This window comes from Hyla sarda, chromosome 3, assembly GCF_029499605.1.
Source record: "Hyla sarda isolate aHylSar1 chromosome 3, aHylSar1.hap1, whole genome shotgun sequence".
Lineage (NCBI taxonomy): Eukaryota > Metazoa > Chordata > Amphibia > Anura > Hylidae > Hyla > Hyla sarda.
This window is the reverse complement of record NC_079191.1, coordinates 402413000-402435394: the sequence shown is the minus strand read 5'-3', so window position 1 is coordinate 402435394 and position 22395 is coordinate 402413000. Positions and strand designations below refer to the sequence as shown.

Sequence of the window (22395 nt, the reverse complement as noted above, 5' to 3'; positions counted from 1 at the left end):
TCAGACGCGGCAACCAAAGCTGACCGCCACGTCTGAAGTGAAAGTGAAAGTATCCCGGCTGCTCAGTCGGGCTGTTTGGGACCGCCGCGGTGAAATTGCGGCGTCCCGAACAGCTTACAGGACACCGGGAGGGACCTTACCTGCCTCCTCGGTGTCCGATCGACGAATGACTGCTCTGTGCCTGGGATCCAGGCAGGAGCAGTCAAGCGCCGATAACACTGATCACAGGCGTGTTAATACACGCGAGTGATCAGCATGAGAGATCAGTGTGTGCAGTGTTATAGGTCTGAATACTGAAAACCTGTTGGGTTCCACGGTAGAACAGGAGGCTATTTTAAACTTACAATCATTACTGGATGAACAGGATCCTATGCCACAACTAGGAACAGGTGAGTACCCGCGCTACCTTTTACCTAAGAGTGTCACCTTCCCTCCTACGACTTTGGTTCCTGAGGTGGATATGTTTATCAAATTGGTAATTAGGGACTTGAGACGCCTGGCAGAAACAAGAGCCAGTGACAATCTAACATACCCCCAGCGAAAGGCTGTTCAAGAACTGAGGGCTTTGAAAAACGTGGTTATAAAACCATCAGACAAGGGGGGTAATGTTGTCCTATGGCCATCTCATATGTACGAGAAGGAAATGTTTAGACAACTACGTGATTCCAATTGCTATAAGCGACTCACTTTTAACCCCCTGATGTCTTATCAACAGGAATTAGCTCATATTCTGGACAATGCTGTGGAGGAAAACATCTTGAATTTGAAACAGAAACAAGGACTAATTATACAGTACCCGACCATCCCTACAATATATCTATTGCCGAAGATCCATAAGAACGCGCTGATACCTCCTGGAAGACCTATTGTGTCTGGGTGTAACTCCCTGACTGAACCAATATGTAAGTGGATTGACTTTTTCTTGAAGCCTCTAGTCGAACTGTTACCTTCCTACATTAAGGACTCAAATGATGTTCTACGTAGACTTGATGGTGTCCAATTAGATGATAACTCCTACCTTGTGACATGTGATGTAGAATCACTATACACGTCGATAAGACACAATGACGGTATAGCAGCCACTAAATTTTTTCTGGAATCCAGCAATTTGGAGGGAGACCTATGTGCCTTAATCCTGGAACTGTTGTCCTTCATTCTAACGAGAAATTTTTTCATCTTTAAAGGGGTCTTCTACCTACAACTGCAGGGAACGGCTATGGGGGCGGCTTGTGCGCCCTCATATGCCAATTTGTTCCTTGGGTTGTGGGAGAGGACCCTTTTTACGTCGGATACCTGCCCCTTGGCTGAAAAAGTACTGTCATGGGGCAGATACATTGATGATATCCTGTTTATTTGGCAGGGTACACTAGACGAGTTGGAACAGTTTATGGATGCCCTCAATAACAACAACTTAAACATTCATCTAACGCATAAAGTGAATAAAACTAATATTGAGTTTTTGGATATCCAGATACAGGCGGACGCCAATGGATTTATCCAGACGAATCTACATCGTAAATCTACTTCAGCTAATACCGTACTACACGCCAGCTCTGCTCACCCCACACATTTGATCAGAAATATTCCCATAGGTCAATTCCTACGTGCAAGACGCCTGTGCTCCACGGAACAGGACTTTGAAATGCAGGCCCGTGATCTAGTGAAAAGATTCCGTGAAAGGGGCTATAGCAATCGGAGCATTAAAAGGGCATACTGGAGAGCGAAAAAAACGGATCGTGCGTCATCCCTACATAGAACAAGGACCAACAAGACAACTGACAACCAGGTGAGGTGCATTTTAGATTATAACTCTCGTAGCCATGAGATTAGGCAGATACTTGAACAGCATTGGCCCGTTCTACAAGTGGATGAGACACTAAATGGTATGATACCTTCGAGACCAGCGATTGCATATAGACGGAATAGAAACTTGAAGGACCTTCTGGTGAGGAGCCACTATGAGACTGAGGAGCCATATTTATTTGGCTCCAAGGGCCCCAAAAACGGCTGCTCCCCATGTGGTAAATGCCTTGCATGTAGTAATATATTACGGACTGATATGTTTCGCAATTCATCCTGTACCAAGTCATATGAAATTAGGCAGAAAATAAACTGTGTAACCAAAGGGGTGGTATATGTTGCACAATGCCCATGCGAATTGCTATACGTGGGCATGACCACCAGGGAGCTCCGCCGACGGGTCAGAGAGCATATCCTGGATATTAATGCGGCAGCCAATGAAACAAACCTTCAGTCTTTGAAAACCCTACCAAGACACTTTAAACTTAAACATAACAGTGATGCCACTCTCCTCAAATTCATAGGTATCGACCACGTCCCGGTGGGTATCAGAGGTGGCCAATGGAAGAAATTGGTTGCACAAAGAGAAACGCGATGGATCTTCAGGCTGGACACACTTGTACCTCACGGCTTAAATGAGGTAAACAGCTATGCCCCATTTTTGTGAGGAGTATTGGTTGGTTTCTGAGCTCGGATTTTTATTAGTGTGTGTAATTAATGGGTTTTAAGTGATTTTTTAGCAGCTTCCATTTTGTTTTAACTGTTTATTAATTTATTCCTTTTTATCTGATTGTCTATCTAGATGTGTTATGAGACTTACCAACCAGGGCCATCACGTGACTACTTCTAGCCTCCTTCTATCGTTGGAGTGACCTTACCACCGGAATCATGTTGGGACTCTCTTTCTCTTATCAATTTTAAAACATACTTTTTTATGTACACTTCCAGGGTCACAATCCTCTCTCTATATATTCTTTTACATATATTTTTAATACTTTTTTTATATTTATTATTAATTTTATTACTAATTTTCAATTAATTATATATTCCTTGATACGATATTTTTACTCCCACTTCTTATACCCTATGTTTTTTTATGCATGATTACAATCCCTCTTTCTTCTTATCACCTCATCACACTTCTACACAGGCCTTTCAATCACATATATACGTTTTTCACTCATACTATTCACTTCTTTCATCCCATCTTACACTCCGTACACTAATCTCACACTACACTGTCACTCCCCTATTTTATATTTTTTCTATATACCCACATTTTTATGCCCCTCTTTGTTTATTTATATTATTTTTGGGGCTCTAATCTAATTGCTTAAATTATATTTAACATTCACAGCTACCCATTTATTTATTTAATTATGACAGCGCTACTAATTATTAAGCCATTTTTCATATTTCCACTTTTTCACACATTCATTGACATTATGGTTCCCCCCCCTTTTTACTAGGTAGATTTTTATATAGGTTTCTTTTTTCTCCCCCTCTTCCCCTCTTCCCCCTTTTTCCCCCCCCTCCTCCCCCCCCCCCCCCTTCCTTTCCCCCCCCCCTCCCCCCCTTTTTTTCCTGCATGTCACTTTTATTTTGTCACTGTGTGTTCACCTTGCACTTGACTTTTTTTCACTGTTGTTCTGTTTTTTTATTTTTTTTTTTTTTTTTTTTTTTTTTTTTATTTTTATTTTTTTTTTTTTTTTTTTTTTTTATATATTTTTTTTTTTTTTTAATTTTATATTTTTATTTTTATTTTATTTTTTTTTTTTTTTGCACGCGATGCACTTTACCTTGATTCTTCATGATGCTGTACTGCCTTTGTGCAGTGCAGCTGCATGAATATCTATATAATAAAATATATGAATATATGAAAAATATAATAATATGCACTTGCATCCACATAACATGTGACCCTAGTATTATATGTACTTACCTTAAGTGTGTACTCTTTATGTATTTACTCACAATATGTACCCATCATGATATTTAGTCCCTGATATGTAATCTATAATATGTTGATATAGAAATGAATATATTTTATTTTTTATTTATGTTTGAATTGTGCCTGTATATAATTATAACTAACTACCTAGAGTTATGAATTTTCGCTTTAGTAGGGATCTCCGCATCTGAGCACTTTCCAAGCCTCGCTTTGACAGCGAGGCTTGGCTCTCTACTGGATAATGACACATCCCAGTATACGATTGGCCCGTACATCCGAGCCTCGCTTTGGAAGCGAGGCTTGGTTTGTCAGGTGATGCACGTTGACAGACGTATCTGTTTCCGGACCTCGGTATGAAAGCGAGGCTTGGTAACAGTGACCTATGGGCGATTACGACGCCCTAACCACATCACGTGTTTTTGTCCCTGGTTTTAATTGGTTAAGTCTCTGCATATATACATACCCCACACTCTATTGACCACACCCCGGAAGAAGCCTTCATTGGTGAAACGTTGGGTGGCGGGTGGCTGTAGCATTGCACTCTCTGCTCCACTTGGTAAAGTATTTCCTTATATTGTCTAGCTTAGGGTTTGTTCTACTTATAATGCGCTTTTGATCCCCTGGGGCTCTCTCTTGCTCTCTGATTTTCTGTATTTAATTGCGATCCGAGCATTGCCGGATCAGTTCCTAATATTTATTCCACAACCCTTGAGCCGTAGCCTCCCTCATTAATTCATGGGAAACAATACTTATGTGCACTATTTATTTAACTCTTTCCCGGGCAGACAAGCATAGCCCCCGTTCTTCTCTCTCAGCATCTCTTGGATTCATGTTTACTACTATATATGTATTCTTTTAAATTATTTTAAATGTCTTGTCATTTTTCATGTTAATAAAGTATACTTTGTGTCAATTATGTCCTGTTTGACGCCTTTTTCTTTATGAATTATTCAGTGTTATAGGTCCCTATGGGAGCTATAACACTGCAAAAAAAAAAGTGTTAATGAAGGTCATTTAACCCCTTCCCTAATAAAAGTTTGAATCACCCCCCTTTTCCCATAAAAAATAATAAAACAGTGTAAATAAAAAAAATAAACATATGTGGTATCACCGTGTGCGTAAATGTCCGAACTATAAAAATATATCATTAATTAAACCGCACGGTCAATGGCGTACGCGCAAAAAAATTCCAAAGTCCAAAAAAGCGTATTTTTGGTCACTTTTTATACCATTAAAAAATGAATAAAAAGTGATCAAAAAGTCTGATCAAAACAAAAATCATACCGCTAAAAACTTCAGATCACTGCGCAAAAAATGAGCCCTCATACTGCCCTGTACGTGGAAAAATAAAAAAGTTATAGGGGTCAGAAGATGACATTTGTAAACGTATAAATTTTCCTGCATGTAGTTATGATTTTTTCCAGGAGTACGACAAAATCAAACCTATATAAGTATGGTATCATTTTAACCGTATGGACCTACAGAATAATGATAAGGTGTCATTTTTACCGAAATATGCACTGCGTAGAAACGGAAGCCCCCAAAAGTTACAAAATGGCGTTTTTTCGTCGATTTTGTCGCACAATGATTTTTTTTCCCGTTTCGCCTTGAATTTTTGGGTAAAATGACTAATGTCACTGCAAAGTAGAATTGGTGACGCAAAAAATCAGCCATAATATGGATTTTTAGGTGGAAAATTGAAAGGGTTATGATTTTTAAAAGGTAAGGAGGAAAAAAACGAAAGTGCAAGAACTGAAAAACCCTGAGTCCTTAAGGGGTTAAACAAAAACCCCGACCCTCACAAATGGGGGTAGTTAAGGGTTAAATTAACTATCCCATATTTTAAGTGGACATATAAGTAACATGTGACCAAGTATTATCGAAATATCTCCAGCCGTTTGGAAGTTATGCGGTAACATATATTTCCCATTGACTTGTATGGGACTTTAAACATAAACCCCGCCCCTGGCAAATGGGGGTGAGTAAGGGTTAAATCACCTATCCTATGTTTGTTGTTGACATATAAGTAACATGTGTGCCAAGTTTCATGTTAATATCTTAAGCCGTTTGGACGTGATGCTGGAATATACATACACACACACACACACATACATACACACACACGTTGAGTTTTATATATATATATATAGATAGTTATGATATATTCAACTATAGGTACATGTGTGTGTGTGTGTATACAGTATAGCTAGTGTATATGCCAATTTGCATGTACGTACATATTTATTCTATGTATGTATATTGTTAAGATAATTACAAGTATATATACGTGTCTGTGTGTATACAGTACAGTGTAAATGTAAGTTGTATACCTGTGTATGTATATTGTGTCAGATCCCACAATAAAACAAAAAACTGTTATATGTTACTCAGTACCTCACTCTGATCATGTACATGTCAATTTTTATGCCTCTATCGCCCATATTACACAAAAAATAGCATTTTACAGCTACTCAATGTCTTCTCTCTTGCCTGCACTGTGATGACTCCTCCCCATCCCTCACTCTGCTGACTCACTGCTCTCAGGAGAAAGCCTGGCAGCCCTGCTCTGTAACCCTTTCCCCTCTGGATTTATGCTGTACGTACACACACACACACAATGATTATTGGAGATTGTCTGTACTCTACCACTAAAGACAATGTGGAGAGTGTATAACTTACATCCACCTATGTCATTCATGTGTGTCATCCTTTGGCAGTCTTTTAATGCTGGGACTTGTAGTTTTGGAATAGTTGGAGGTACACTGTTTGGATAACTCTTTTTACAGCAGAGCTGCCTTTAGCTGTGTGCCTACAGCTTTTCCAAAACGACAACTCGCAGCATGCCCAGACATCTTTTGACTGTCCAGGCATGCTTGGAGTTGTAGTTTTGCAACAGCTAGAGGCACATGATTGGTAAAACTCTGTGTTATAGGAGTGTTGCTGCAGGCTGTTTTCCTCCTGCAGCCTTGTCAATCAGCCATCTTGTGTCCATGACCATTGGACACGCTCATGCTGCTTTGGGACTCAGTGTCCCAGGAGGTATGGGGACCCCTAGTGGTGGGATTTTCAAAAGCAGTTTGCTTTAATAAAATGTGAACGTTTAAAAAGGCATATATTAGAAAAACTATTGCTTTGCCAAGATGTACAACACATAAAACATTTTTATACCTGAAAGTACCCATTTAAGGGAAGGCTACCTATAAAAAAAATGTTGCATGAGAGATATTGCTTTGCATATCTTTTGTGCTCAGAATTTCAAGTAAAGCATGATTGGCCTATAAGTCTTCACACTGTGACACTGTTCTTAAGGACAAACATAATCTCTTTGGTCCCTCAAAGACAGGCCCTCTCGCCAGCCAGCTAGAACCCTGCTCTGTACTAATGAGGGCTGATAACACCAAAATAGCAGTCTACAGATGGGCTTGTTTTTTGTTTATAAAGAGACTTCTGGCTTGACATACATTCCCAGTCAGTTTCTAAGGTGCCTGGTTGTGAAACACTGACTTTAAGGCGAACCTACCTGGGAAAGGTGGAGTGAGATAGCTGCTTTGCATATACTTTCTTTCCAGAATTCCCAGTGGGGCATGATTGACCTATAATTCTCTGCATGTCTTTATGACACTTTTCTTAAAGGAGAAACATTACCCTGTTGGTTCCATAATGATAGGCCTGTCACCAGACAGCAAGAATCCTGCTCTGTACTAATGAGGCAAAGTAACCCCAAAACAGCTGTCTACCAATGGATTTTTCCTTCTGGAAAGATCTCTGGCTTGGCATACATTCCAGTCAGTTTCTAAGGCTCCTAGTTGGAGTGAAACACCAACTTTAAGGGAAACCTACCTGGAAAAGGTGGTGTGTGATCTGCTTTACATATCATTTCTTCCCTTTCTATTGGAAACTAACATGATACAGTAACAAAAGACAATACAATGCAACCTGATTGAGTGTTTTCCCTCTTGTAGGGGCGCATCCAAGCTGTTACTCATTGTTGACTGATCCCTGTTAACATCAGTAACATCAAAACTGTAAATGTATCTCCGAATCCACACCAGTATAGGAACTTCAGGTCCCAGCACAACCTAGAGGCATACTGGAGTACTGACAATAGCTATCACAAGATTTTTTAGGGAAATTTGCTGACACAGCAGACATCAGAAAACTTCACCTTCCTCCCTCCCAGCTATAAAGCAAGACTAAATGTACATAAGAAGGGGTCTGTACGTAATGCATATTTTTCTTGTTTGGTCCAACCAACAATAACACTGCCTGAAGCCATACATGTTCGTTCAGCCAATGGATAGGACACTGGTCCAGTGGGAACTAAGACTCCATTCCTTTCTCCTTTACCCTTTAGGTTATGGTCTCACTATGTTTTTGGGGTGTGTGTGTGTGTGTAAATTTTCCTTTTTTTGCTTTGGGATGTTTTAGTCAGCTGTAAAATTCAGAATGTCTTTTTTGTTGTTGACTTCTTTTACATTTTTACTTTGGCTGTAACAAAAGCTTTAGCTTAAAAAAAACATCTATTTTCAGTTGTGACGTATTTTGGATCTTGCAGCCCAAAATTCATCCCAAATGTGCCAAATTATGTGTCACGTAAATGGCCTTAAAAATATAAAAGGCCCTACCATTAAATTAAAATAAATTAAAGGGTACCTCCAATGGTGCTCCTGGGGGCAGGTTATCTCCGAAAATATTGGGGCGGGTTCTGTGTGTGCACATAGCCTAAGGGGCCGGGTAAGTGACCTACATCACCTACTCTCCTACATGCTTAACCCTACTTTACTACACTCAACCCAATCTACCCTAAGCGATCCCTTGGGGCCTCCTCTCCCAGCCCAAACCCTGTCATGTGGTGTCTCTATTAGGCTGCTCTCCATACTATACCCTCACTCAGTGACATCTAACTCTAATACAAGGCACAGCCAGTGGCTACATAATGTAAAGAGCCTCCAGTTGGTCCATTTTTCAGGCCTGGAAACGCTATTTATGAACTAGTACCAGGAACATCCAGACTCGGTTTTAATTTTCCATTATCCAAATCGTAATACGGCATTTGGATAAATCTTGATACTTGGGTGGAATTGTTTTAAAGGTCATAATGAACCTTCTGTCTAATGAGTCCATTAGATGTGGAATCAATAACAAGCATCTGACTATTATGTTTATTGATGAGCAGATTGCTCGGAGACGGTCTTCAGAGAGAACACAAATCCATTTTGATACTGGAAAATTTGCTTTTGATGGCCACAGCAGACCGAATTTTAGTCAACTAAGATACATCCTGCAATATTGTGAGAGTCATTAGGGACTTCCGCGCCTCAAACAGCACTTACAAGAATCTCGCTCACATTAAGGATCGTCTGCAGATCTTGGCAAAGATCACACAATAGCTGATGCCCGATGAGGTAATAGGAGTCCTGTCAGGTTTTACACGTTGAGGTTACGTTATTTCTATTTCATGTAAGCAGGGCTGCAACTAACGATTATTTTCATAATCGATTAGTCGACCGATTAGCGGCCAGATAAGAGGGGACCCCAGTAGTCCATTTAGTGAAGAGGGGGGAAGCACATAATCTTACACTTCCTACATAGTCTCTCTGCAACTATTTTGAGTCTGGCCTTCAGCACAGAGCCTGACAATCGGGGTCTCAGGACAGCTGATGGAAGCAGAAGATGGTGTGCGTTGGGCCCCCTCTTAACAGACTCCCAAGGGCCAAAGTGGCATATATACAGAGTGATATTCACTAGGTGTATGTGAACTTTAGAAATTGGCTGACCAACTAATTGACCAACAACTATTTTCATTGATTAGTGGTCATGTGGGAAGGAACTGTCTACAGATGCTACAGCTACAGGTTTTGGTCTTGGGTGCAGACATGTCTTCTCCTTCCATAATCGATTAGTTGCAGATTAATCGATTAGTTGTTTCAGCACTACATGTAAGTAATCTAAAAGCAGTATATGTAATGAGAAGACATGTCTGCACCCAAGACCAAAACCTAAAAAGCTGTGGTCAGCAACTAAAGGGGCTGTAGCATCTGTAGACCGTTCCTGTTACGCCGAGCGCTCCGGGTCCCCGCTCCTCCCCGGAGCGCTCGCTACACTTCCCTCACTGCAGCGCCCCGGTCGGTTCCACGGACCCGGGGCGCTGCGTTACCACCTCCGGCCGGGATGCGATTCGCGATGCGGGTAGCGCCCGCTCGCGATGCGCACCCCGGCTCCCGTACCTTACTCGCTCCCCGTCAGTTCTGTCCCGGCGCGCGCGGCCCCGCTCCCTAGGGCGCGCGCGCGCCGGGTCTTTGCGATTTAAAGGGCCACTGCACCGCTGATTGGTGCAGTGGTTCCAATTAGTGTTTACACCTGTGCACTTCCCTATATCACCTCACTTCCCCTTCACTCCCTCGCCGGATCTTGTTGCCCTAGTGCCAGTGAAAGCGTTCCTTGTGTGTTCCTTGCCTGTGATTCCAGACCTTCTGCCGTTGCCCCTGACTACGATCCTTGCTGCCTGCCCCGACCTTCTGCTACGTCCGACCTTGCTTCTGTCTACTCCCTTGTACCGCGCCTATCTTCAGCAGCCAGAGAGGTTGAGCCGTTGCTAGGGGATACGACCTGGTCACTACCGCCGCAGCAAGACCATCCCGCTTTGCGGCGGGCTCTGGTGAAAACCAGTAGTGACTTAGAACCGATCCTCTAGCACGGTCCACGCCAATCCCTCTCTGGCACAGAGGATCCACCACCTGCCAGCCGGCATCGTGACAGTAGATCCGGCCGTGGATCCCGCTGAAGTTCCTCTGCCAGTTGTCGCTGACCTCACCACGGTGGTCGCCCAGCAGTCACAACAGATTGCGCAACAAGGCCAACAGCTGTCTCAACTGACTGTTATGCTACAACAGTTACTACCACAGCTCCAGCAATCATCTCCTCCGCCAGCTCCTGTACCTCCTCCGCAGCGAGTGGCCGCTTCTGGAATACGACTATCCTTGCCGGATAAATTTGATGGGGACTCTAAGTTTTGCCGTGGCTTTCTTTCCCAATGTTCATTACACTTGGAGATGATGTCGGACCAGTTCCCCACTGAAAGGTCTAAGGTGGCTTTCGTAGTCAGCCTGCTGTCTGGAAAAGCCCTGGCTTGGGCCACACCGCTCTGGGACCGCAATGACCCCGTCACTGCCTCTGTACACTCCTTCTTCTCGGAAATTCGAAGTGTCTTTGAGGAACCTGCCCGAGCCTCTTCTGCTGAGACTGCCCTGTTGAACCTGGTCCAGGGTAATTCTTCCGTTGGCGAGTATGCCGTACAGTTCCGTACCCTTGCTTCAGAATTATCCTGGAATAATGAGGCACTCTGCGCGACCTTTAAAAAAGGCCTATCCAGCAACATTAAAGATGTTCTGGCCGCACGAGAAATCCCTGCTAACCTACATGAACTCATCCATCTTGCCACTCGCATTGACATGCGTTTTTCCGAACGGCGTCAGGAGCTCCGCCAGGATATGGACTCTGTTCGCACGAGGCGTTTCTTCTCCCCGGCTCCTCTCTCCTCTGGTCCCCTGCAATCTGTTCCTGTGCCTCCCGCCGTGGAGGCTATGCAGGTCGACCGGTCTCGCCTGACACCCCAAGAGAGGACACGACGCCGCATGGAGAATCTCTGCCTGTACTGTGCTAGTACCGAACACTTCCTGAAGGATTGTCCTATCCGTCCTCCCCGCCTGGAAAGACGTCCGCTGACTCCGCACAAAAGTGAGACAGTCCTTGATGTCTACTCTGCTTCTCCACGTCTTACTGTACCTGTGCGGATGTCTGCCTCTGCCTTCTCCTTCTCTGCTGTGGCCTTCTTGGACTCTGGATCTGCAGGAAATTTTATCTTAGCCTCTCTCGTCAACAGGTTCAACATCCCGGTGACCAGTCTCGCCAGACCCCTCTACATCAATTGTGTAAACAATGAAAGATTGGACTGTACTATACGTTTCCGCACGGAGCCCCTTCTAATGTGCATCGGATCTCATCACGAGAGGATTGAACTGTTGGTCCTCCCCAATTGCACTTCTGAAATCCTTCTTGGACTTCCCTGGCTTCAACTCCATTCCCCAATCCTGGATTGGTCCACTGGGGAGATCAAGAGTTGGGGGCCCTCTTGTTCCAAGGACTGCTTAAAACCGGTTCCCAGTAAACCTTGCCGTGTCCCTGTGCTTCCTCATGTAACCGGTCTCCCTAAGGCCTATATGGACTTTGCGGACGTTTTTTGCAAAAAACAAGCTGAGACTCTACCTCCTCACAGGCCTTATGATTGTCCCATTGACCTCCTCCCGGGCACTACTCCACCCCGGGGCAGAATCTATCCTCTGTCCGTCCCAGAGACTCTTGCCATGTCTGAATACGTCCAAGAAAATTTAAAAAAGGGCTTTATCCGTAAATCCTCCTCTCCTGCCGGAGCCGGATTTTTCTTTGTGTCCAAAAAAGATGGCTCTCTACGTCCTTGCATTGACTACCGCGGTCTTAATAAAATCACGGTTAAGAACCGCTACCCCCTACCCCTCATCTCTGAACTCTTTGATCGTCTCCAAGGTGCCCATATTTTTACCAAACTGGACTTAAGAGGTGCTTATAATCTCATCCGCATCAGAGAGGGGGATGAATGGAAAACGGCATTTAACACCAGAGATGGACACTTTGAGTATCTGGTCATGCCCTTTGGTCTATGCAACGCCCCTGCCGTCTTCCAAGACTTTGTTAATGAAATTTTTCGTGATCTCCTATACTCCTGTGTTGTTGTATATCTGGACGATATCCTGATTTTTTCTGCCAATCTTGAAGAACACCGCCAGCATGTCCGTATGGTTCTTCAGAGACTTCGTGATAATCAACTCTATGCCAAAATAGAGAAATGTCTGTTTGAATGCCAATCTCTTCCTTTTCTAGGATACTTGGTCTCTGGCCAGGGACTACAAATGGACCCAGATAAACTCTCTGCCGTCTTAGATTGGCCACGCCCCTCCGGACTCCGTGCCATCCAACGTTTTTTGGGGTTCGCCAATTATTACAGGCAATTTATTCCACATTTTTCTACCATTGTGGCTCCTATTGTGGCTTTAACAAAAAAAAATGCCGATCCCAAGTCTTGGCCTCCTCAAGCGGAAGACGCCTTTAAACGACTCAAGTCTGCCTTTTCTTCGGCTCCCGTGCTCTCCAGACCTGACCCATCTAAACCCTTCCTATTGGAGGTTGATGCCTCCTCAGTGGGAGCTGGAGCTGTCCTTCTTCAAAAAAACTCTTCCGGGCATGCTGTTACTTGTGGTTTTTTTTCCAGGACCTTCTCTCCGGCGGAGAGGAACTACTCCATCGGGGATCGAGAGCTTCTAGCCATTAAATTAGCACTTGAGGAATGGAGGCATCTGCTGGAGGGATCAAGATTTCCAGTTATTATTTACACCGATCACAAGAACCTCTCCTACCTCCAGTCTGCCCAACGGCTGAATCCTCGTCAGGCCAGGTGGTCTCTGTTCTTTGCCCGATTTAATTTTGAAATTCACTTTCGGCCTGCTGATAAGAACATTAGGGCCGATGCTCTCTCTCGTTCCTCAGATGCCTCTGAAATTGAACTCTCTCCTCAACACATCATTCCTCCTGACTGCCTGATTTCCACTTCTCCAGCCTCCATCAGGCAAACTCCTCCAGGAAAGACCTTTGTTTCTCCACGCCAACGCCTTGGGATCCTCAAATGGGGTCACTCCTCCCATCTCGCAGGTCATGCGGGCATCAAGAAATCTGTGCAACTCATCTCTCGCTTCTATTGGTGGCCGACTCTAGAGACTGATGTGGTGGACTTTGTGCGAGCCTGCACTATCTGTGCCCGGGATAAGACTCCTCGCCAGAAGCCCGCTGGTTTTCTTCATCCTCTACCTGTCCCCGAACAACCTTGGTCTCTGATTGGTATGGATTTTATTACTGACTTACCCCCATCCCATGGCAACACTGTTATTTGGGTGGTCGTTGATCGATTCTCCAAAATGGCACATTTCATCCCTCTTCCTGGTCTTCCTTCAGCGCCTCAGTTGGCTAAACAATTTTTTGTACACATTTTTCGTCTTCACGGGTTGCCTACACAGATCGTCTCGGATAGAGGCGTCCAATTTGTGTCTAAATTCTGGAGGGCTCTCTGTAAACAACTCAAGATTAAATTAAATTTTTCTTCTGCATACCATCCTCAATCCAATGGACAAGTAGAGAGAATTAACCAGATCTTGGGTGACTATTTACGACATTTTGTTTCCTCCCGCCAGGATGACTGGGCAGATCTTCTACCTTGGGCCGAATTCTCGTATAATTTCAGAATCTCTGAATCTTCCTCCAAATCTCCGTTTTTCGTGGTGTACGGCCGTCACCCTCTTCCCCCCCTCCCTACCCCCTTGCCCTCTGGTCTGCCCGCTGTGGATGAAATTTCTCGTGATCTTTCCACCATATGGAAAGAGACCCAAAATTCTCTCTTACAGGCTTCTTCTCGCATGAAGAGATTCGCAGATAAGAAAAGAAGAGCTCCTCCCATTTTTTCCCCTGGAGACAAGGTATGGCTCTCCGCTAAATATGTCCGTTTCCGTGTCCCGAGCTATAAGTTGGGACCACGCTATCTTGGTCCTTTTAAAGTTTTGTGTCAAATTAATCCTGTCTCTTACAAACTTCTTCTTCCTCCTTCTCTTCGTATCCCTAATGCCTTTCACGTCTCTCTTCTTAAACCTCTCATCCTCAACCGTTTTTCTCCTAAATCTGTTCCTCCCACTCCTGTTTCCGGCTCCTCGGACATCTTCTCTGTCAAAGAGATTTTGGCCTCTAAAAAGGTCAGGGGAAGAACTTTTTTTTTAGTGGATTGGGAGGGTTGTGGTCCAGAAGAGAGGTCCTGGGAACCTGAGGACAATATCCTGGACAAAAGTCTGATCCTCAGGTTCTCAGGCCCCAAGAAGAGGGGGAGACCCAAGGGGGGGGGTACTGTTACGCCGAGCGCTCCGGGTCCCCGCTCCTCCCCGGAGCGCTCGCTACACTTCCCTCACTGCAGCGCCCCGGTCGGTTCCACGGACCCGGGGCGCTGCGTTACCACCTCCGGCCGGGATGCGATTCGCGATGCGGGTAGCGCCCGCTCGCGATGCGCACCCCGGCTCCCGTACCTTACTCGCTCCCCGTCAGTTCTGTCCCGGCGCGCGCGGCCCCGCTCCCTAGGGCGCGCGCGCGCCGGGTCTTTGCGATTTAAAGGGCCACTGCACCGCTGATTGGTGCAGTGGTTCCAATTAGTGTTTACACCTGTGCACTTCCCTATATCACCTCACTTCCCCTTCACTCCCTCGCCGGATCTTGTTGCCCTAGTGCCAGTGAAAGCGTTCCTTGTGTGTTCCTTGCCTGTGATTCCAGACCTTCTGCCGTTGCCCCTGACTACGATCCTTGCTGCCTGCCCCGACCTTCTGCTACGTCCGACCTTGCTTCTGTCTACTCCCTTGTACCGCGCCTATCTTCAGCAGCCAGAGAGGTTGAGCCGTTGCTAGGGGATACGACCTGGTCACTACCGCCGCAGCAAGACCATCCCGCTTTGCGGCGGGCTCTGGTGAAAACCAGTAGTGACTTAGAACCGATCCTCTAGCACGGTCCACGCCAATCCCTCTCTGGCACAGAGGATCCACCACCTGCCAGCCGGCATCGTGACAGTTCCTTCCCACATGACCTATTGGGGCAAGTGAACATTATGATTGGAGACACGACATCGGGGCTCCTGTCTGTAAGCCAAAAGCAGTATGGTGCTAGGTTTATATGGGGCCTTGGGTAATAGAGACACAGTTGGCCCATTTATGCCTCAAAATCCTTCATTCAACCCTTATACAATGCAATAATAATTTCCCAGAATTTTGTGTGTGTTTCAATAATAATGATAGGAATATATTTTCTAAAACTCCAAAGATAACAGTGTCCAAGAGGGGAGTTAGGGTCCATGCACACCTCGTTTTTACTGTACGGGTGCCGGATCCGGATGGGGAGAGGAAAACCGTACCCCAGCCGAACCGGCGCAGAAATCCATTGACTTTAATGAGCCGACCAGAGTCACCGTTTTACTCCGGTCGGCTCATTTTTGACCCGTATCCGGTTTTCTGACCGGACCTCAAAACAAAGTATACCCGTATAATGAAAATGTGGTGTGCATGCACCCTAAGAGAAAATAGTAAACAAATTATTGTTTTTCCCATTACAAATGCTGCCTTTCCACCCAACAATTATTTATTTATTATTTCAAGCTTAAAGGGGTACTCCACTGGAAAACACAATTTATTTATTTATTTTTTTTATTATTTTTTTAAAAGGTGCCAGAAAGTTAAAATGATTTGTAAATTACTTCTATTTCAATATCTAAATCCTTCCAGTACTTATCAACTGCTGTATGATCCACAGGAAGTTCTTTTCTTTTTCAATTTCCTTTCTGTCTGACCACACTGCTCTCTGCTGACACCTCTGTCCATGTCAGGAACTGTCCAGAGCAGGATAGGTTTTCTATGGGGATATGCTCCTACTCTGGATAGTTCCTAAAATGGACAGAGGTGTCATCAGAGAGCACTGTGGTCAGACAGAAAGTAAATTCAAAAAGAAAAGAACTTTCTGTGGATCATACAGCAGCTGATAAGTACTGGAAGATTTACCAATCTGTTTAACTTTCTGGCACCAGTTGATTTAAAAAAATGTTTTTTTTCCAGTGGAGTACCCCTTTTTGGTCTACTCACAAGTACAGTATTCTGTGCAGATTTGATACGCAGGATTTTCTGCTTCAGATTTCAATGTAAACTGAACACAGCTTGAAATCCTGCGCAGAAAATCTGCGCAGAATACTGTACGTGTGAATAGACCATTAATCTATTTTTGTATCAGAAATATATTTTCAGTCATTTTTAACAAAAAATTATGCAGAATGGAATGCTGTATTTGCTATAACAGCCATAACATATGGGAAATTCAAATAGGTATGCTATTTACTGTGTTATAATGTTTATGGAATAAATTGTATTACAAACGTATGTTTTTCTGCAGTGTTTGTGTTTTATTTTATTTTTTTTAGTATCTTTTGCTTTTGATCTTTTTTTTTCCCACTTTTAACTTTTTCCCCCCACAAATTGCAATATAGAGATTTTTATGTATATACATTATGTGCCTTATGCCTGTAAAGAAGACTTTTAGGCTAGGTTCACACGTGCATTGCCGTCCTCATATAGACTGCAGTGTATTCCAGCTGGATTCCACCAAAAGAATGAGCAAGATCATTCTATCGGTGACGGAATTTCAGTGGCAGAACGTCCGCCGCTGACATTTCATTGTGCACTGTGCAGCGGAATCCCATTGCCAGGAATGGGATTCTGCTGCACTGGAATTTACAAGCGTACTTTCTAAGCAGAATTACACTTGCAAATTCTGTAGTGTGAACCTAGCCAGACAGTACAGTGGTCCCTCAAGTTACAATATTAATTGGTTCCAGGACAACCATTGTATGTTGAAACCATTGTATGTTGAGACCAGAACTCTATGGAAACCTGATAATTGGTTCTAAAGCCCCAAAATGTCATCCAAAAATAGGAAAAGGTGAGGATTAAAGAAAAATAAGTAGATAACTAATATATATATAAAGCAAATCCTTACATATAAAAGTAAGAAAGATCTGCTGGGATCTGTAATCACTGTCTATGTCAGTGTTTTCCAAGCAGGGAGCCTCCAGCTGTTGCAAAACTACAACTCCCAGCATGCCCGGACAGCCAAAGGCTGTCCGGGCATGCTGGGAGTTGTAGTTTTGCAACAGCTGGGGGCACCCTGCTTGGGAAACACTGGTCTATGTAGAGGACAGGAGCTTCTTCTGGGTCCTGTACAGTACACGCAATGTCCTAAAAAAATAACATGGAGTCTCCTTCACCTGGTGTCCAAAGGAGCAGCTAACCCTGGCACAGGTAAAGAGTACAGAACATGTAATACCTCCCTGTACTGTAGGGGGGCACTACCAGACAGCAGTCAATGCATACGCTTCAGAAATACAGGTAAAGAGTAGTACAGAACATGTAATACCTCCCTGTACTGTAGGGGGGCGCTACCAGACATCAGTCAGTGCATACGCTTCAGTAATACAGGTAAAGAGTAGTACAGAACATGTAATACCTCTCTGTACTGTAGGGGGCGCTACCAGACATCAGTCAGTGCATACGCTTCAGTAATACAGGTAAAGAGTAGTACAGAACATGTAATACCTCCCTGTACTGTAGGGGGGCACTACCATACATCAGTCAGTGCATACGCTTCAGTAATACAGGTGTTTTACTAGTAAATTGCCCATTCTGATTGGTCAGTTCTCTCGGCCATTGACAAGTTTTACAGATCTGGACTGTCTTTGTCCAGATTGTCATTGTATGTCGAGTCTGGTTTCAACTTACAATGGCCCAGAAAAGACCATTGTATGTTGAAACTATTGTATGTTGAGGCCATTGTAAGTTGAGGGATCACTGTATTAGAATATAGAATTCTTATTATAATTATTATTATTTTTTTTTTTTTTACTTTTAATTGACACTTCAACCATTATATCATACATGGGTCACTTCTTAAAACAGTTCACTGTTTTGTGGGTTTTATTGTCTTATGGTCTTGTTTAATGGTCTTTAATAAACTTAATAGTAGAAAAACGAATTTGCATAAAACAAAAGTAATGAACAAAATATTATTCTAGAGCAGTGGTCTCCAACCTGCGGACCTCCAGATGTTGCAAAACTACAACTCCCAGCATGCCCGGACAGCCAAAGGCTGTCCGGGCATACTGGGAGTTGTAGTTTTGCAACATCTGGAGGTCCGCAGGTTGGAGACCACTGTTGTAGAGGGTAGTAGACAATCATAAATCATTAGAAAAAGAAAAACAAGTTAAAAGGGGTTGTCACTTGGGTCGGGGGATTTTTGATTTATTAATTTTTTTATTTTATTTCTGTTTTTTGTTGTTGCTTTTTTATTTGTTGGGAATTCATCTCTTGGATGTCAGACCCCCACTGATCAAACATTGATGAACTATGCTAAGGATTAGCCTCAATGAAAAGCTCAAAAAATAAAAAATATTTTTTAAATGTAGATGTGCACCATGTCTGTTTTCAACCCGAATTCACGCTGTGTTTTCTATCCCCTCCTTTTTTTTTTTTTGTTTGATCATGTGTCTGCACTCTTCCCCACCCCCTCAGCCCAACCCTATATAAGTAGTAATTAGCTACACATGGACCATTTCTTTCCTAGCAGCCTCCCAGTCTGACTGGGAGAGCATGGTAAGTGAGCTATTACACCTTGTTCACACTGGTGTGGTGCTGTGCGGCGTCCGTTGCTGCCGCGGCGCCGTGTCTGCGGGGAGGTGCGACCCATAGACTGGTTTGAGTGGCATTGGGGCCGCTCTGCCAGCGGGTCGTTTCCCCCCCATGGGCACTGGTGTCGCGGCGGTGGTGGTCGCCGCCCGGTGCTACACCATTTTATGCTAGGGACGTTAGGGACCCACTCTAAATAGGTGGCCTTGACGTGGCGAGTGGGCTTGTACTTTTTGATCAAAAATGTATACTAACAACCTGTTAGTTTTTGATATTATGCTGAGAAGCAATTAGATCATTATACAAGATTGCAGATGTGCGACCATGTCTGTTTTCTACCCGAATTCATATTTTTTAAATGTGTCGCATGTGAATGAGCCATTCTTGGTAACCTCATGTGTGCACTTTATCCAGTAGCAAACTCAGTCTAACAATTTTAGACCATTTAACAATTTTTTTAGGCCTCTATAAAAACAATTTTTTTGTTTAACCTTCCGGTGACCACTGAGGAGTATGAGCACTCAGCATTGTGCAGGGCTGATATAGATGGATTACAGTGTAGGATGCCGAGGCTTCTATCAGTCCAATGACAAAGGGTTGTTTGAGGTAAGAGAAGTAGCAGAGACAGTCAGCCAAGAGTACGCCGAGCCAACGGGATCTCAGAGAAGAATGTAATTTACAGACATTGTCCCTCAGGACTTCCAGCGATGACACTTTAAAAACCCGTCTGCAGGTGATTTATGTGGCTTTTCTTTCATTTCAGTTAAGGATCAAAACTTTTCAATGAGAGCAAAGTCAAGGACTTTTAAGGACCCATCAATTGCCTCTTAAAGTCCCATTTACAGAAAGTGATTGTCAATAAGCAATAAATAGGATTTCTAGTTATACTGGTGGAAAATTCCTCATGTCATAGGAAGTCCTGGTGCCCACTTCCTTTTTGCCAACATTGCACTGCCATGGAAGATTGTATCCAGGCTTCAAGTCCTGAAGGAACACATGGGAACGTCGTTCCTGCACTTTTTCCCACAACAGGAACACTGTTCCATTAGCAGGAGTCCTGCAGGACCAGCCCCTGAGTAGAAAGGGAGTTCCTACCCTTTTTTTTTTCTATGGTAGTTGCAATGGCTGCCATGGTGGCACATCCACCTTTTGCTATATCTCCTTACACATCACTAGAAGTCAGCAGGACAGTTGTGTAATAGTCCTAGATGTCTTGGGCAGGACGGACTCTCCTTTCTATAGTGTATCCGTTCTATAATATAGGATCTTCTGTGGACAGAGGACCTGTCTTGGGCCTACACTTATGGGGCTCCTTCTCACAAGTTGCATTTTCCTACCACTTGGGCACTGGTTCAGAATGTTCAGATGCAATAAATTAAAGGGGTTATCCAGGAAAAAACTTTTTTTTATATATCAACTGGCTCCAGAAAGTTAAACAGATTTGTAAATTACTTCTATCAAAAAATCTTAATCCTTTCAGTACTTATGAGCCTCTGAAGTTAAGGTTGTTCTTTTCTGAGCTCGCTGATGACACATGTCTCGGGAACCGCCCAGTTTAGAAGAGGTTTGCTATGGGGATTTGCTTCTAAACTGGGCGTTTCCCGAGACACGTGTTACCAGAGAGAACTTAGACAGAAAAGAACAACCTTAACTTCAGAAGCTCCTAAGTACTGAAAGGATTAAGATTTTTTAACAGAAGTAATTTACAAATCTGTTTAACTTTCTGGAGCCAGATGATATATAAAAAAAAGTTTTTTTTTCCTGGATAACCCCTTTAATTGCAGAAGTTCCCATTCTATACATCTAAATGCAGTTGTTTTTGCAGCATGTGGATTACTGTAGGCCAGAATTACTAGCAAGTCCGTTATAATTGATTTTTCATTGAAAGTAATTTTTTATTTTTTTTTATTACTGTCCAATACTTCTAACATAGAGTTAAACCGTTACGTAAAGGAAAACGGTCATCCTGTTCACCCACATCTCTCCCAATACTCTGGGTTATAGTGCGGGTGAACAGGAGACTGATGAAGGGTCACTTACTACAATATGTACCTTTGGTATGGAGATATGTGCCTCTCTGAATTGCGCGCTGGAGGTGGGCCCGCCGTCTCAGTTTAAATATTCATTGTCACTGGTCACATTAGCAGCCTCAATGAATATTCAACTTGAGATGGCGGTCCCGCCTCCAGCGCGCAATTTAGAGTAGAAAGCGGATCTTTAGAGGGACATAACTCCGGACCGAAGGTACGTCTTGTAGTCAGTGACACCTCATCAGACTCCTGTTCATCCACACTTTAACCCAGTATTGGGTTTAGGGTGGGTGAACAGGATGACCGTTTTCATTTAAAGGGTGTATATGGCCTTATAAAATTCATGGCCTATGCTTAGGATGGACCATCAATATAAGACAGGGGGGGGGGGGGGGGGGGGGGGGTCTGTCTCCTGGCACACTCACCGATGACTACCCTTTGTCTTTTACTTGATGTCTTGATGCAAAAAGACATTTTATCAAAGCCTGTCCAGAGGAAAAGTTGTCCAGTTGCCCATAGCAACCAATCAGATCGCTTCTTTCATTTTTGAAAAGGCCTCTGAATAATGAAAGAAGCGATCTGATTGGTTGCTATGGGCAACTCTGCAATTTTTCCTCTGGACAGGTTTTGATAAATCTCCCACTATATGTTGTTCTGTTTTAAAGTCCCGTTAAAATGTCCCTTAAAAACGGCCGTTAAAAAATCCATTCACGTCTATGGGATTTTTTTGATTATCCGTTATCGCCCGTTATGAATAACGGATGTGATTTGTGTTATTTGTTGACCATAGCAACCAATCAGATCGCTTCTTTCATTTTGCAGAGGCCTTGTTAAAAATGAAAGAAGCGATCTGATTGGTTGCTATGGGCAACTTTTCCTCTGAACAGGTTTTGATAAATCTCCCCCGTCGAGTCCATGGGGCCTATGGATACCTATAGCAGTGGTCTCCAGACTGTGGCCCTCCAGATGTTGCAAAACAGTCACAGTTTTGCAACATCTGGAGGGCCACGATTTGGAGACAATAAAGACCTTCCTGGTGAAAAAGGGTCCTACTCCATAATACACAGTAATGTTACAGTATAAGGTAGTGTTCCCCAACCAGGGTGCCTCCAGCTGTTGCAAAACTACAACTCCCAGCATGCCCGGACAGCCTTTGGCTGTCCGGGCATGCTGGGAGTTGTAGTTTTGCAACAGCTGGTGACACCCTGGTTGGGAAACACTGGTATAGGGATTATAAACCTAATGTCAAAGTAGTGGAACTATGGGGGAGATTTATCAA

The 22395-nt window shown here is 43.7% G+C and overlaps 2 protein-coding genes across 4 annotated transcripts in view; one reads left to right on the top strand and one right to left on the bottom strand.

The window, feature by feature from the left end:
* The window catches only part of PRKCE (protein kinase C epsilon), a 478701-nt gene that overhangs the window by 238090 nt on the left and 218216 nt on the right, over positions 1 to 22395 (bottom strand). The gene's annotated exons all lie outside the window — the stretch shown is intronic.
* Positions 370 to 3222, top strand: LOC130362938 (uncharacterized). Its single transcript, XM_056568108.1, has 3 exons — positions 370 to 902; positions 1593 to 2440; positions 2603 to 3222. The coding sequence occupies exons 1-3, from the start codon at positions 371 to 373 to the stop codon at positions 2648 to 2650; spliced, it is 1428 nt and encodes a 475-aa protein (XP_056424083.1). The 5' UTR covers position 370; the 3' UTR covers positions 2651 to 3222.

What these genes read in the sequence shown, in the direction of transcription:
- LOC130362938 (XM_056568108.1), top strand. Translation starts at nt 371, where the DNA reads ATGCCACAACTAGGAACAGGTGAGTACCCGCGCTACCTTTTACCTAAG. An exon ending in CTCCCTGACTGAACCAATAT is followed by an intron (nt 903 to 1,592) that starts GTAAGTGGATTG and finishes ATATTCCCATAG; the next exon opens with GTCAATTCCTACGTGCAAGA. An exon ending in TACCTCACGGCTTAAATGAG is followed by an intron (nt 2,441 to 2,602) that starts GTAAACAGCTAT and finishes TTGTCTATCTAG; the next exon opens with ATGTGTTATGAGACTTACCA.